Source organism: Rhincodon typus, chromosome 14 (assembly GCF_021869965.1).
Source record: "Rhincodon typus isolate 14 chromosome 14, sRhiTyp1.1, whole genome shotgun sequence".
NCBI lineage: Eukaryota > Metazoa > Chordata > Chondrichthyes > Orectolobiformes > Rhincodontidae > Rhincodon > Rhincodon typus.
This window is the reverse complement of record NC_063345.1, coordinates 63,101,828-63,119,638: the sequence shown is the minus strand read 5'-3', so window position 1 is coordinate 63,119,638 and position 17,811 is coordinate 63,101,828. Positions and strand designations below refer to the sequence as shown.

Genomic DNA, 17,811 nt, shown 5'->3' with positions numbered 1-17,811 from the left:
CTCTGCTGCTTGGCCTGCTGTGTTCATCTAGCTCTACACCTTGTTATCTCATATTCTCCAGCATCTGCAGTTCCTACTATCTCTGATATTTTATTTTGCTTTTGTTTACTGTGGAGGTCAGTTACTGAACATATTCACAAGAGCATGCCGGAGTATTTTTAACTAAAGGCCTTCAAATGTATCATACTAAAAGAAAATTAGGATCCACTTGCATATTCAAATATGATCTGTTTATAAATATTAGAAAGAAAGTTTGATAAAAGGGATGAATCTAACATCATTTCAGACATGCAAACTTCAGTAAAAAAAAAAGTGACTTTCATCTCCATTCTAAAGCTTCTTGCCCAGCTGTGATCAGTTTCCCTTTGGTAAATTTCTGTGCATCCACAAGATGTTACTTTCTTCAGTTAACATCTCTCCAAAAGACCACCTGCTAACTCAGCTCACTATTTCTTAATGTGGGTTCCTTCAACTCATGCCTTCAACTGCTTGTAAGATGTCTTCATCTTTGATACCCTACAGCCTTCTGTCTCTGGAGCTTTATTCTCACTGATTTCGAAGCACGAGATTTCTACTCAGCCCTGACCGCTTGAAAATTATTAACAACAGAACTCTTCCCCCTACATAATCCAGGTTTCAGTTCAGCAAATAAGCTCCCGGGTGACTTTCTGGTTATTTAGCTGAAATCAAAAAAAATCTTATAAATGTTGCTTTGAATTCATCAAAATAACTTTCTGACCTTAAAAAAAAGTCAGATCTTCACACAACTATAATACTAAAACAGATTCTAAAGTGGAGAAAAAAATTAAGTGCTGAAATAATAATATTATGGATTTTCATTAGTGTCATGTGCAAACGATAACATTTCACCCTGCATAGTCAAGACTAGGTCATAAATATAGAACAAGAAAAACACTGCTTTGAATGCTGACCTTTGGGAAACCTCCAGTCCAAAAACTCTCACTCAACAACTTTGTATTCATGGGTTAACAAGCTTGTTATGCAGCACTTTATCAAACACCTTCTGGAAGTTTGTATACACCATATAAATTCCTTTAATCCACTTTGTTTCCCATCAAAAATCTTGATTAAATTATTTTGGTTTTTCCCTTTAAAAATCTGTGCTGCCTTTCCTTAATTAATCTAGGCTGGCTCAAGTGATGGTTAGATTTGTCCTCAATTATCATTTCTACAAGGTCTTAACACCAGGTTAAATTTCTGTCAATTTAGCAAAGGCTATAGTTGCTGGGCTTATCCTCCAGGGGTGTAATATATACAATTCTGTAGTCCCAACAACTTCTCTGCACCTCAACAAAATTGGAAGACAATTGCCAGAGCTTCCATAAGCGTAATAGTTTAGAAAACCTAGCAACAAGAATGGTACCAATAAGCAATAAAAAAATCGCCTATAAGTAATATGTTTTTCTTCAACAGTTTGGGAAAATGGAATATAAACAGTTATGATTTGTAACTGCCAATGAATTAAAGTAGGAGAACACTCAGCTTTGTTTTATGATGCAGCCAACTGTACAACGCTAATAGAATATTCAAACTGGAACCTGCAATATGTGTTTCATGATCACAGGTTTTATTAATCTAGCACAGCACTGTCCTTTCATCTCCAAAATCCCAAAAAGTCACCTAGCAGAAAATGTGTGTTTGTTTAAAATTATCATAATAATCTTTAAAGTTGATTATGCACTACCTAACTTGGGCAGTTGGATTCCGAAATTGGGGGAATAAGGCAGAAATGTGTTCCTCATCCAAAACACAAAGGCCACCAAAGAACTTTGGTAAAGAAAACCACTATGTACGTGTGTCAGTAAATTTTCAATGCTTCATTTTAAGACTAGGTGACCAACTATTCAGTAATTACCTTGACAGCAAACTCCAGATTGGTAACTCTATGTATGCAACGTTTGCAGATTGAGTAGGAGCCAACGCCGATATCCTCTTTGAGCTCATATCCATCAGTGACCTGCATACTATTCCCGTGAAGCTGTTTTGATAGTACAAAAATAAAGTCAGTAAGTTTGATTTTTGTTCCAGCATTCCTTCATAGAAAAACTAACAGATTTTTTTTAAAAGCACAGAACCCTGCGCAACTTATCATTTAATCCATAAACATTTTACATCAGCATCATAAATGCTTAACATTTAGCTATCCATATATCATACCTGCACAATAGGGTGTACTGCTGAGAGTGGGGTGCTTTGGACCTCTTCCACTACATTGGTTGCAACAAAACTAAATCCTCTGAACAGCTGATGTGCATTAGCGCTAGGTGGAATTCCTGGTGAGTCTTGAAGAAAAAACATTCAATTGTCAAATCATTTCATAAAATGTATTAGACTATTGTAATTCAAATTATGATAATCTCATTAAACTCCTCCATAGCAACCTCTAACCAAATACAATATCCCTGCTTATTAAATGAGCAAACTAACAAATAACATTCCCAGAAACAGCAAATTTATATATAAAGCTTATTTAAAAGTCATACTTAAATATTATTTTAATGTAAATATTTCTTTCCATAAAATACTTTGCTACTTAACCTGATACAGTTTCACCTAGGATTTGAAATATTTAGAAGTCTCATATTTCTGAAACAAATGCCAGTTGTCTGTGAAGTATTACCATAATGTTGTCAGGAGTTATCATAAAACTGTCAAGACAGGGATCTAAGATGACCAATGACCCACCATCACTGATCCCAAATTGAAGATTTCGGCCTTGAAATTGCAATGTGAGAAGATTAGCACATAAACCTCTTATCTGCTCAGATTAAATTCCTTTGCCAGCTATTTTCACGATAGTCATTAACAACAGCTTTGTTAATTGAGTAACCTACAGAATTTAATATAAATGCAGAAAGGGCTTAAACTATATAGCCTTTGCAGTGTTATTTACATGTCTTCGGGACTTTAATGTACTAATGTATTAACAACATGCAATCTAAAATTAACCTGGAACACTTCTTTTCATAGTCACATTGAAAGACGAACACAAAATGAGTAAGAAGGTATGAATGCAGACAGAATTCATTTTCAAACTCCTTCTGAGGGTTTGGGTTCTTCATGCGACTATTAAAATACCCATCTTTATTCTTCCTAAATAAACCCACAATCCAACATCTGTTTTCACTCAATCTGCCTGAACGCTGGCACTATGCCCAACTCAGGACTTTGAGATGAATTTGAAAACAATTCATCAATGAATGAACAAAAGTAGTTCATTTGCCCCTTTCTGCCATTCAATTAGATAATAGTTATAAGACCATAAACCGTAGGAGCAAAAGTAGGCAATTCGGCCAATCAAGTCTGGGCCATAGTTTTCGACAGGCTTAACATAACTTTCTCGTTTCTGTATGCCATGCATCTATTGACAAATCCCAGGATGCCTCTTATCTGTATCATCACACTCAAGGACTTATGCATTTAAGTGCCCAAGTGCTTTTGCTCTTGAATCCACTATCTCCTTTATATCACTTTTCCATTTGCTTCTTCCCAAAATGAATTTTGCCACACTTCTCTGCTTCATCTTTGAATATGTATAAGCTACAACTATACAGCAACTATCAGGGGGCATAAACAGAACTCCAGCAACAGTCTTGAATCTATTTCCATTTCTTAATTCAGCCTATCAAATCCCCATTGCCTGCTTACCTCTCATTATATCCTCTATCATCACTGAAGTGATTCAATCCTTAAGGCTCCTACACCACATCTGTTTCCTTACGCTGTTGTCCTTATATTCTGATATATTTTGATCCTAGTCCTGACTATCCTAAGGGCATGTCTCAGTAACAGTTGCCACATCATATAATTGAATGTATTGTTGTGGCACATTATTTTGGACCACACAGCTGGACCTGCCTCACAGCTCTAATGTTTTATTAACATGGTTCGTACTTCTCTCTACTGATTTCATTACATTACACCTTTTAGTTTTCCTTCTACGAACAGTGCTTTACACACACTGGTGCTCTGCTGTCTTACTGTTTGTCTTCAAATAATTATCGATACATTTTCTATATGAGCCCTTTTCCAGCTTCCTAGTTTTAAAAGCTTTGCATCTGTCCAATTAATCCTTTCTGCCAGGAACCTCGTTCCAGCCCAGTTCAGATGGAGAGTGCCCCAACAGTACAGCTCTTCCCAAGTGCAATCCTGATTCTCCTGACCCATGAGTTAGAACCCCTCACTCACAGGCCATTCTTTTGATTTTGTGTTCTCCTCCCCAGTTTCCTCTTCTCCATGCAAATTTACACGCAGTTTAGATAATCATCTAGAGAGTAGAACTTTTGATGTTTTATTCTTTAATTTAGCCTGGGACTCTGCTTACTCTTTCCACAATTTTAAAGGTGATCTTGGGGAGTTAAAAGCAATTTGATTCAGAATAGGAAAGTGGATTATTTTGCTTTCTTCTGCTTCTACTTGGTACAAAATCAGACTTCAAACCAGAGTGAGAAGCAGATGAATGTTGAAAAGGAGTTTTGTTTCTGATAAGAGGTTAGTGAATTAAGAAATAATGCAGCTTACTCTTCCAAAAAAGCTTTAGGGACTCAGTTAATTTCACACAGCCTTGCAAAAGATGAATTGAGTTAATTTGAAGTATTTATTGACACGATGCAAGTTTGATACAGTGACTTCACCAGCTTTAAAATTTAAAGATAATTACCCTCTTCAGTTAGCTTCCTGTGAATATGCTTTAGAAATCAGGTGATGTCTGATGGCATCAAAGCCAACAGCAATTAGCAGATTAAAAAAGGTACTAATGCAGACACCTAATAAAAAATGCTTCCCTTTAACATGTACAAATGCAAATGTTTATTTTAAAATTCATGAAACTGAAATCATTTGTGCTTTAAGACGAATTATGCAATATTAGTAATGTGGGAAAATGAAAAGAAGGCAATAAAAAAGCTAATCATACCAATCTTAGTTTTATGACTTGAACAATCCAATAACTTTAATGTATATTGTGAATATACAAGAGTTAAGTTATGCTTTCCTTCAATATTTATCCATGACAAAGCACAAACCAAATTAATAAAATTTGTTGTTTGGAAAACGTTATGTATACAGACAATAAAACGTAATCATCTGTACCTTTTGGTGTTTTAGCTGTAAATTCTGGATCAAAGCAAAAAGTATCTTCTGGCTTCCCAGAAGCAGGTTTAAATGGAGGCTGAATTTCCTTTCTGACCAGTTTCTGGGCAAAAGAGAACATTTAGATTTTACATGTTTCAGTTACTTAATTTGTATTCACAATACGGACAACTCCAACTACCAAAAATCGTACTTTCAATTGTTGATTTAACATGATAAAAATTCTTGATTTACATAATTGTGACACTCTTTCACAATTTATCGTGCAAAGGATGTCAAACACCTTAGAGAAAAATTCATGAGTTTGATTGGCAAAGGCATTACAAATTTCATACATTTAATTTCAAATCAAAATATCTATTATCCCAGAAAGTGTATAAGAAATGTATTCAAACATTTTATTAACAGCAGTGGAAGAATTATTTTGATCAAGCAATGAATTAAAAGCATGAAAATTTAGTTTTTAACATTGGGTGTCTCAGGAGTAAAAAGCATTACATTTAACAGCTTTGTGACCTTGATCTTGCTTGTTGGAATGGGAAACACCTACATTCCAGTCAATGGTAGCAAAGAATGGATGTCTTTTGATCTCTTCAACTCCATCAGGGCCAGCTCCTACAAGAATTAAGATCATAGGATGTTTATTTGTAATTTTGGTTGTATGAGGGCAGAGACCAATCTCCAGCCCAGTACAATCAACTGTTCTTGCAAGTGGAGATAAGTGCCTGTTGCTACATCACTGCACAATTTTGCAAACACAGTACAACATGGAGGACAGTTTGCACTTTATATAAGCCAACTCCTCAATGTGCAGGAATGTAGAAAATTACTTATACATGTCTATTTCCAGTGTAAACGGCATTTTAGAAAAAAAAACAAGCAACACTTCATTTGATGGACCAGTGCTAATACATCACTGGGTTTCTTCAGTGATAACTAAAATTGTACACTGCCCTTCTCAACTGTGAATACAGGGACAAAACAAAGCAAGTTTTTCAAATAGCTATTGGAAAAAAATGTACTAATTCTGCTTTTAGTTGAAAGTTCAAGGATTTTCTTGAACAAAAGAGAACTTGATAGTTTACCTTTAGCTTTGCGTCAAATATTTAATTGAGTTCAAAGCAGCTGCTGGGAAACAGCAAGGGCTCAAAGCTCAATAGCCAAAACTGGGTGCAGGAATCATAATGCCAGATTAACACACCCATTCAAAACAATACAGGCAGCACAAAAACTTTGTGACACCTGCTAACCCAATATTAGTGGCATGCATCCAGTGATAAGTTTACTGCTGCATGCTTGCGCACTTTATTAGAAGGGTAAGGGCATCCAGTGTTAGCACTACTTAAAGCTATCAGGTCCCTCCTAAAGTGGAATTGCATTCTGGCTGCAGCAAGTACTTGAGGTCATATTAGCAGGGGACCAGTGAGGCTAGCGCAACATTGTTAAGCACAGGCTGTCAGACTATCTGACATACGATTAAAGTTCCTGGTGCATCAGATGGGGCAGTTTTTGTATCCAGAGAACCAGGGGACCAACTAAACGTGCACAAAGCAACATATGCAGGGAGACACAAATGAATGAGAATGGGGAAGTTCACTGTGAGGAACTGGATGCAGAGCCAAAGAAGTCCAATGACTTTACACAGTGAGAGTCAAGGTCTGGTCTCTTCAAGTGCAATATTGTTACATTTGAGCCTCAGGCCTCACACCCTTGACATGGCGTCCCTTCAATCACCAAAACATCTCAATTGAACATGGACACTTAGATAGTTTCACCTCATCCACTTAGAACTGTCACAGGTCTCGAACCTACACCTCGTAGGTTGCACACACTGCCCTCATAACAGCCAGGTTTTAGAGTATGCAGCAGGTCACCATGAATTGGGACACCATGAGAGGGTTCCTCCAGAGCAGTCTATGCTGCAGACCTGTTGCTTCAACACCTGTGATCAATGTTTCTTGTACTAGCACAACTGCATGCACGTGTTGGACACATTTAGTTGTGCTGCAGAGCGTAGTCATGAGCCAAGTGTAAAGTGAATTCGTTGGAGCCAAGGAGTGACACTATGGTGAAAACAGCACTCTGGAGCTGAATGAAAGCCTCACAACTACTGCCAGGTTACCAAGTGCACATTAAATATGTGGCACATCTTTGAGGTTGCAATACATCTCAACATTTCCCACAAGGCTGCACGTCTCCACCATGAGGAAGCCTGCATTCCTGACAAGAGACAACTCATGTTCCAATGGCTTTTCTTCATTCAGACAAAATGAAACTTAACGGACGCCCCTCGCCTGGTGGAGTGTGTGTGTGTGTGTGTGTGTGTGTGTGTGTGTGTGTGTGTGTGTGTGTGTGTGTGTGTGTGTGTGTGTGCGCGTGCGTGCGTGCGCGCGCTTGAGCGTGTGCGACCTCTCTGATGCAGCAGTGGACAGTGATCTGAAAAATGTTGCTTGCTCCAGCCTGGCATTTATAAACTCATTGATGGCAGGGCCAACTTCACATTGCTCTGAGGCTGCAGGTCTGATTGCAAGAGGTGGCAAAGTTCTGTGAGCATCTCCTTCTTAAAGTAAAGCTTCCAATTCAGGTGAAGGGAGACCTGGAAGACCCGAGTCAGATAAGGTCTCATGTTTTGAACATTTTTCTCCTGCTGACTTTCCGCAGACCCTCTCCATAACACTTGGCTATCTCTCTCAAACAAAAACAGAAATTGCTGGAAAATCTCAGGCATGGCAACATCTGTGGAGAGAAATCAGAGTTAACGTTTTGGGTCCAGTGACCCTTCTTCAATACATCTCTCTCATTCATTTCTCTCTCAAGCTATAGCCCAGGAAGAATTGCAACTATAAGCAAATGATCAGGAGCAAGTGGTACACCCAGAACCTTCACAGTCAAGTGCAGCATCAATCCTTGAAAGTCTCAATTTTAACTGCCTTCTCAAAGTACCCATCACTTCTATAAGCGCAAATTGAAACAGAGAGAAATTAGAATCAAACTTGCAAAGAACAAGAACAATACAGCACACAAGCACGTTCTTTGGCCCACCAAGCCTGCACTGATTCCTAATCCTTATTTAAACCCACTACGTATTGCCTATACACAGTATCTATTCCTCTGTTCGCCACCCATTCATGTCTATCAAGATATGCCTTAAATGCTGTTAACGGCCTGCTTCCACCACCTCCACTGGCAGTGTGTTCCAAGCACCCATCACCCTCTGTATGTAAAGTCTTCCCCGCACTTCTCCCCTAAACTTTCACCTTGCCAACCTGAACCTGTGCCCTCTTGTAGGTGACCTTTCCACCCTGGGAAAAAGCCTCTAATTATCCACCCTATCCGTGCCCCTCACAATTTTGTAGGCTTTTATCAGGTCACCATACAGCTTTAGTCTTTCCAGTGAAAACAATCCAAGTTTATCCAACCTCTCTTCATACCTAAAACCTTCCAGAACAGGCAACATCCTGGTAAACCTCTGCCCCCTCTCCAAAACATCCATGTCCTTCTGGTAGTGTGGTGACCAGAACTGCATGCAATATTCCAAATATGGCTGAACTAAAGTTTTGTACAGCTGTAACATAACTTGCAAACTTTTATATTTGATGCCCCAGCTGATGAAAACAAGCATGCTGTATATGCCTTCTTGACCACCTTATGCATCGGTGTTGCCACTTTCAGGGATCTGCATGCCCAGATTCCTTGTATGTCAATGCTCCTGAGGCTTCTGCCATTTATTGTATAATTTGCACCTGAATTTGATCTCTTAAACTGCATCACCTCACTTTTGTCTGGACTAAACTCTGTCATTTCTCAGCCCAAATCTGCAATCTACATCCCACTGGATTCTTTGACAATCCTCCTCACTATCTGATCTCTGCCAATTATGGTGTCATCGGCAAACTTGCTAATCATTCCTCCAGGTCATGTATATACATTACAAACAACAAAGGTCCCAGCAGAGTATCCTGAATAGATACCATCTGGCTCTGGGGACTTGTCTACCTTAATGCATTTTAAAGACACCCAATACTTCCTCCTTCATTACATTGACCTGCCCGAGGGTATTCACACACCTTTCCCTAACCACAACATTCCTCATGTCCATCTCTTTAGTGAATACCAATGTAAAGCTCGTAGTCTCTTTAATCATCACTGACAGAGTGGCTTCAGGCTGCTGTATTTACGTGCAGCTGAGCAACATTGAAATGGCAAGGATGGCAGCAGTGACATCAGATTAGCATGACACATTGAGTGACATCAGAATCTATTTAGCCTTCACATTTCCAGCATGGGTTCCCAAAATCTACACGGACATCCTCATCAAGAACAAGTTCCAAGCATGGAGCACCAGAAGTGTATGTACATGATGCAGAGAACATTTTGGTAACAAAACGACACCTGTAGTGCCTAAGCCAAAGGCAAACCAGAGACCAACCTTGCTACCCAATGCTTTATTTCCACAAGGTTATAACACACAAATCTACATGGGGCAGACCATAAGTTGAGACAAAGTGAACATATAGTTTAGATTTCATTGCTCTCCACAGGTTGCTGAACGTGTGAATTTACCAATTACCCATTTAACTTGCTTATGTCAGAAAATTCATCAGGGAAATCCAATATTTAACAAGAAGGTGAATGAAGACATGAGAAATAAAATGATGTTGCTTCAACTTCAAGTTGGCCATAGTCTTTTCCAGAGTTATCTCTCCTATATTTATTTATATTTAGGCTTTGGGCTGCCTTACAGATTTGATGCCTAAACAAATTTATAATGTATTTGCACTGGGGACACTGCAAACATCAAAAAGTGAATGACCTCCTTAACATTATTGAAGAAACAGTAAACATTACACTTACAGAAATCAAAAGCAATTTAGTCTAAAAAACTGTTTCTAGGTTACAGTTAGCCAACATTGTAAATAGGCATGCAAATAAGAATTCTAATTTGACTTTATTCTCATTGCCAATAGGCTTTCATTAACTATCAAATATGCATTCATTTAAATTGGAAACAATAACTTCAATAAAGGGAAGGATGATTATTTTAAAACATGAAGCAGTACCTAGTCTGTTCCCAGGATTTCGCTTGAATAACATTCTGAGAAGACCTTGAGCTTCTGGACTAAGAAACTGAGGCATTCCTAATTTCGCCCTTAGAAAAAGCAAATCAATTCATTAAAATAAAACAAAGAACTATAGATGCTGAAAATCTGAACAAAAACAGAAATTACTTGAGAAACTCAGCAGGTCTGACAGCTTGGTGGAGAGAAAACAGCGCTAATGTTTCAGGTACAATGATGTTTCTTCAGAAACCTGTTATCGGAAAGACACAGTTAAACTGGAAAGTGTGCAAAAAAGATTTACGAGGATGTTGCCAGGCCTAGTAGGCCTGATTTATAGGCAGAGGTTGGCCAGGATAGGACTTCATTCCTTGGAACATAGGAGAATGAGGGGTGGCCTTATTGAGATGTATAAAATCGCGCTGATAGGATGAATGCATACAGTCTTTTTCCCAGGGATGGGAAATTGAAAACTAGAGGGCATAGGTTTAAGGTGAGAAGGGATAGATTTAAGAAGGAACTGAGGGGCAACTTCTTCACGCAGACAGTGGTGCGTATATGGAATGGGCTGCTGGAGAAAGTGGTTGAGGCAGGTACAATAGCACATTTAAAAAAACATTTGGATAGGTACATGGATGAGAAGGGTTTAGAAGGATATGGACCAAATGCAAGCAATTGGAACTAGCTGATTGGGCACCATGGTCAGCATGGACCAGTTTGGGCCGAAGGTCCTGTTTCCATGCTGTATTACTCTATGACGTTAAATCAATGCATTATTTTACTTTTATGATACAAACTGCATACTAACACAAGCCAGTCATTTTATAATCTTCACTGAGCATACAGTATTTAACTTGCCTTTTTTTATTTTCTTCTTGATAATTCCCATTTCAAGCATGATAGCCAGGATAGACTCAAATGTCCTGTAGCATTCTCATAAGTGAACTTTATTCAGATGCAGAATATCAATGGCATAAACTTGCCACAGCATGACACAGGAATCCTGATCACCATAAATATTTTGATGGTAAATTCTTGCAACAGAGACCAAAGTGGCTATTATGAAAACGGGTGAATGATCACAGGATTTTATTCCTTTGAAATATTTTAGGGTTGAACTTTCATTTCCCTTGCTTTACCTTTTAAGATGCAAGCTTTGTGGTCATTCCCCAATGTGGAAACTCTCGAGAATAATTTCAATTGACTATTAAGTAGACATTTAGAATGCACCAGATATAAAACTAACCAGGATTATTTCTAAACAAGTTTGAAGTAATGATGTTCCAATATTTGGTCTCATGTTCAATACTGTTAAGCATTAACAATGTGGAATTGCACAGATATCTAATCGAATGAACCCTTGCTATCAACACAAAAAAAAGACAAAATTAAACCCGTTTACATTATAAACAGTAAGCAGTAGTGATTGATTTTCACATTGCAATCTCAATTTGTGTTTTCAGATGAAATACGCAATTTGCTGCAATTTAAATTTGTTTATGGCATGAGCTGTAATCCTTAATTAAATGTGTGTTGCAATCACTCTTGGTATCTATTATTCTCCATTTAAGTTAGACACCTCCATCTACTTCTGACAGATTGAATTGCATATGTGAAGCAATTCACAAGGGCACATGGGATCACAGAGCATCAATTGTAAAGTCATACTGTAGAACTTTCCAGCTTTCAAAACTGGTGTAATGTGTTTGTCTTTACTATGAGTATTAATACCATATAAACTAAATGAAGAACATCCAAACAGTCAAAATAACCCCATGAATTGAAGTCAAACTTGTAACTTGGAAGTTTGCTCATTGAAAGTGCTGCATGGGCTTGCATTTTATCCTGCATGCTTCTATTAATTGCATTTAGATAACTTTCATTCTGACTGCAGAAAACAACAGGCCACTGCCAAACTAAAAAGAAATCTAAGACCTATATTTTTCATAGTTTTAACTGGAAGTGTTCATTTTAAAACTGAATAAGGAGTAAATAGAAGAAATTAGCAAAACAGAACATACAAATACCTAAAATGGGAATGGAAATTGGAAAACTATTTTATTTTATATGCCCTATTTTATTTTTCCTAATTTTGATGGATTGAATGAATTGGCACATCTATTACAGGCTCATACTTGAACTAAACATTTATACAAGTTTGTCCAAAGTCTAGTATATTTTCCTATAATGTCAAAAAAGGTCACAACAGGAGCTTCCACAAGGTGATCATCAAGTTAACAAATGTGAAACTTCCTGCAAACTAGCACAAGATTACGAAGTGCACGACAGTACATTTAACAAACTTACTTCAGTATCATGTTCATTGTTTCATTCCTGTCTTTACCTTGAAATGGCAATGTACCAGTAAGCATCTCAAACTAAAAAAGTGAACGAGAATTAAGACGTTACTAAAGCAAAATTGGGCCTAATACTTGTTAAGTACATAGTTTCCTCTAAAATCAGTAACAGTATGATAACTGATGCATAACATTGAAATAACTAATGTTAACTAGGTATCAGCATTAAATATGTATTTTTAAAAATTTAAGATTTATACTTAATGAAGACAAAAATTTGAAAGGGTGTAAATCAGGAACATTAACTAATCAATGGTGCAGTATAAAGACAAGATGCAGCTGATCACCAATAGGTCAGTTCTGTCTTGATAGAAATAGAAAATAATTGAAATATTTTAAAATGACTCGGCACTCCAAATTCAATACTGCTGTGAAACAGTTTCTGCTTGGCCACAAAGCTAAAGCTGGAATATAAAGGTGGTTATAACTCCTTGGGGCTCTCAGGACTGTGAATCTGTGAACTCTTGTTGTGAACTCCAAAAAAACCAGGAATTCTACACTGGAACCCTTAGCTTAGAGTAAACATGGTTTTCAGAAGTTCAAGCCTCCAACTGAAATTCCTATAAAAGAACAAACTTAAACCACGACATGAACGTTTGAGAGTGGCGTTGACTTCAGAATTACATGCTGAGAGCAACCTCAAAGTGCTTATATAGCCAAGCTCTCCATAGTTAATAACCGTAGAGCATTTAATTCCCTATGCAGGACAAGAGCATACCACAAAATTAAGTATAAATGCACAATGGAACCAAACTGAAAATTCTACACTAGGGTACAGTCACTTTCACGAACCAGGATATGAAGCAGAAAAAAAAATCAAAACTAGGCAGGCAAAATCTCACACATACCATAAGTACACCAAATGACCACCAGTCTGCACTCTGTGTGTGACCTCGCCTGTTTACTACTTCTGGTGCCATGTACTCCACAGTACCACAGAATGAGTATGCCTTCTTTTCTTGGTCAACTGATTCTTTACTTAGCCCAAAATCTATAAATAAGAGTCACGTCAAAATTGTGAACACTACGTAAGTAAGCAATCTCTTTAAAGCACAACTGATTAAACACGTTACTAAAATGGCCATGCATATGCCCATATAGTTTGACAAGATTGTTGTAGGGATAGGTAGGGAGGGGAAGGAATGAAATCAGGAAGCATATTGTATATTTTCTTGACCAACACCAAAAAGTAATATACAGAACAGCTATTTTTTTGTGAAAATACACAAGTTTCACCTTGTGAAATCTGCAGAAATGAATGAATATGAATACCTAATAGTCAGATCATTAACTATCTAGAGTTGATATTTGAATATATCCCACCAACAAAACAATATACTAGATTTTATTCTAGTTAGTAACCAGCAGAATACAATATTCAAGGCCTAAGCCTAATAGCTGGAATTCCCATTCAAGTGTGATTAGAAATTCTTTGATATTATTTTCCATAAGATTATCTGAGCCAGTCTGCTAAATGGTACAAAAAGATATACAAAGGCAAAATGAAGGAATATAATGAATTACAGCAACCACCTTAAGATAATTGTAGAGTTTTTATGGAAGAGACCTAGAAGGACAAGGACAGCAGATGCATGGAACATCAACACCTGCCAGTCCCCCTTCCAAGTTACACATGAACTTAACTTGGACATATATCGCCATTCCTGGATCAAAATCCTGGAATTCCCAACCTAAACAGCATTGTTGGTGAACCTCTAACTACATGGACTGCAACAGTTCAAGAAGGCTGTTCACCACCTCCTAATCAGGGGCAATTCAAGATAGGCAATAAATAATGGACTAACCAGTAATGCTCATAGCTCATAAACAAATGAAAATCTATCATCAAATCATATAGAAGAATAGAAGAAGCCCTTCAGCCCATCAGGTCTGGACCACCAAAAATTGACTTCTACCTACATTTGTCCCACTTTCCAGTGCTAGGCCCATAGCCTTGAATGTTATGACACATCAAGTGCTCATCCAAGTAATTTTTAAAGGTGTTGAGATTTCGTACCTCAACTACCCTTCCAGGCAGTGTATTCCAGACTCCGACTAGCTTCTAGGTAGGAATGTTTTTCCTCAAATCCCCTCAAAACCTCTTGCCTTTCACATTAAAATTACATCTCGTAGTTATTAACCTTGTTCATTCCCCTCTATCCCAGTCCTTCCTCAACTTTCACTGCTCCAAAGAAATCAACTCAAGCTTATCCAGCCTCTCTTCACAGCTGAAATGCTCCATCCCAAGAAATTTCCTGGTGAATCTCCCTTGCAGGCCTTCCAGCGCAATCACATGCTTGCTATAGCATGGTGACCAGAACTGCACACAGTACTCAAGCTGTGGCCTAATCAACCTTCTGTACGGCGCAACCTGACCTCCCTGCACTTATAATCTATGCCACAACAGATAAAGGCAAGCATCCAAGATGCCCTTAACTACCCTATTTACCTGTCCTGCCACCTTCAGGGATATATGGACAAATACCCCAAGATCCCTTCGTTCCTCAGAGTTTCACAGCATCTTACCATTCAATGAGTACTCTCTTAACTTGTTGCATCTTCCAAAGTGCATCACCTCACATTTATTAGGGTTAGTTCCCATCAGCTACTGAACTGCCCTTCTGACCAATCCATTTTTATCCTCCAGTAACCCAACACTTTGCTCCGCGCTGTCAACTACCCAGCCAATCTTTGTCATCACAAATTTATTTCTTCTTCTGCCCATCCACCCCTTCAACACATTCTCATCTATATCATTTATGAATACCATTAGCACTGTTCTCTGTGGTACACCACTGCACACCAGTCACATAAACACAGTCTTCTACCAGCAACTTCTGTCTCCTGTGAATAGCCCAAGTTACTCTGGATTTAATGAACTTTTACCTGTTTTATCAGTTTCCCATGTGGAGCCTTATCAAAGGTCTTGTTGAAATCAATATAAACTTTTCAACTGCCTGAACCTTCAAGGTACCCTTCCAGGCTGTACCCTACCCTGCCCTCCAGGAGATCAAATGGAAGAGGAAGAGAAACAGTAAATGGCAGGACACTTTGAAGCATTGGTATAGAAAGGGATCTTGAGGTGCAAATCCATAACTACCTGAAAGTGGCAAAGGTGGTGTATGGTATGCTTTGGTCAATGCTTTGAGTATCAGAGTTGGCAAGTCATGTTGCAACTGTATCACAGTTTAGTCTGGCCACATTTGAAGTATTGTGTGCAGTTGTGGATGTCACACCATAGGTAGGATGTGGATGCCTTGGAGAGGGTGCAAAAGACATTTACCAGGATGTTGCCTAGATTGGAGTGCATTAGCTATAAGTAGAGGTTGGACAAACTTGGATTGCTTTCACTTGAGCCGAGGCTGAGGGGCAACCTAACAGGAGTAATAAAATTATGAAAGGTGTGGGTAGGGTGGATAATCAAATTATCTGATTATCCACCCTACCCACACCTTTCATAATTTCCCAGGGTGAAAATGTCAAATACTAAGGGGCATAGATTTAAGGTGAGAAGGGAAAATTTTAAAGGAGATATGGAAGGGGGGGGGGGGGGGGGGGAAGGGGGAAGGGGGAGCGGTGTGTCTGGGTACGCTGCTCTTTGGAGGGTTGGTGTGGACTTGATGGGCCAAATAGCCTGCTTTTACTGTTATGATTCTATGAAAATAAAAGGGAATTGGAGTGGTCTATCAAACCAGGACTAATCCATGACAAGTATAGTTCCAGTATTCTGAAGTCAATTGAAGGCCAAACAGGTGACAGGCACAGGTTCTTCAGATCTTTAAAGTTCTTTAACTACTCAAGAGAACTTTTAACAAGATACAAAACACAGTGATCATTCTTCAACCATTCACTTTTAAGCTAGGGCTCGAGGTTGACTATGCAAAATGAACAAAGTTTAATGACATGATTTTGTAGTCAATACAGTTATTTTCTGTTGACAGATTGTGTATTTTTATTGCTTTTAATTTCACTTTTATTTAAATGAATTAATCTAACAGAAGATGCTGCTTTATTCATTATTTACTGAATGAAGTGGTCATCATTACATCAGTAATGAATGAAAACTAAGCAATAAGCTAACCATCAAATGTTATGCTTACGGCAGATCTTTTTTTGGCAGTTGTCAGGACTTCATTCAGCATTTGTCAGTTAGCCTTTTGACTAAAAGGCAACAAATATTTCCACCATTTTGCACACAAAAAATGTTTTGCTTTGAATTAAACTACCTGAGCAAGACAGTCTCAGAACAGCAAACTTTGCCATTATATTTGCAAGTCCAAGCAAATTCCAAGTCTGCTTTTTGTTAAAAGTCATAGAATTATATTAAAGATTGATAAAACAACCTTGTTCATACATAAAATAATTATCTATACAGTTAATTCACTGGGTGGTGAATGTACCTACCTGTTAACTTGATATGTCCTCCTTCATCAAGTAAAATGCTGAAATTAGAATTCACATTCTCCAATGTATGTACATAAGTTTGAATGAATTCTTACAAAAATTCTTTACAATTATTTGAATAATTATAAATAAAATTGAGCATTTGCTTTTAAAGAATACACAGTAATTTATGTATTTTTTGTATCACTCAAAATATTTTCAGCACAAATTTTCAAAAGGTATTTCAAACCATTATAAAAATTCTGTAAAATAAGGTTAACATAGAATTCAACTAGTTCTAATCAGCAATGTAATCATGGCATTTAAGAAAATGATTAACTATTTAAGATTATAATTTAAATATTCATAAAATGCATAATGATAAATATGTAAATTAATCCAGAAGAAAAGAAAGGATTTACTTTTCTGGCTTTAGATCTCTGTACACTATTCCCAAACTGTGTAGATGATCCAAAGCAAGGGCCAATTCTGCGAGGTAGAACTTGACATCTTCCTCAGTAAACATGACCTATATGAGGAACTGTATTGTTTTATCAATTTCTATGACTTCAGTACATCAAACTACACAATTATGTTTTTGCAAGTATTGATTTTGAAGAGAAATTCATTTTGTTTTTCCTCAATCCAGACCAACTGTAAAAAGCATGGATAAGCAATTTATTGACGATGCTACAAACACAAAAAAATCATCAGGCTAAACATACTCCAGTAACTGAAGGATTAGAGAGACAGCAGTATTGAGATCAAAACTAATTAACAAAACTAGATTTAAAAATCCTATACAACAAGGTGCAGGGCTGGATGAACACAGCAGGCCAAGCAGCATCATAGGAGCAGAAAGGCTGACGTTTCGGGCCTAGACCCTTCATCAGAAAAACCTT

At 37.7% G+C, this 17,811-nt stretch overlaps 1 protein-coding gene across 2 annotated transcripts in view; it reads right to left on the bottom strand.

Moving 5' to 3' along the window:
• The window catches only part of LOC109923192 (ribosomal protein S6 kinase alpha-6), a 59,127-nt gene that overhangs the window by 28,315 nt on the left and 13,001 nt on the right, over positions 1-17,811 (bottom strand). For both annotated transcript variants that reach the window (XM_020523236.2, XM_020523244.2), the window contains 9 exons: positions 17,332-17,438; positions 16,931-16,968; positions 13,375-13,517; positions 12,477-12,547; positions 10,173-10,261; positions 5,663-5,727; positions 5,113-5,215; positions 2,179-2,303; positions 1,877-1,999 (listed from right to left, as the gene is read on the bottom strand). In XM_020523236.2, the coding sequence (XP_020378825.1) occupies positions 1,877-1,999; positions 2,179-2,303; positions 5,113-5,215; positions 5,663-5,727; positions 10,173-10,261; positions 12,477-12,547; positions 13,375-13,517; positions 16,931-16,968; positions 17,332-17,438 (864 nt within the window). The remainder of the gene's footprint in view (positions 1-1,876; positions 2,000-2,178; positions 2,304-5,112; positions 5,216-5,662; positions 5,728-10,172; positions 10,262-12,476; positions 12,548-13,374; positions 13,518-16,930; positions 16,969-17,331; positions 17,439-17,811) is intronic.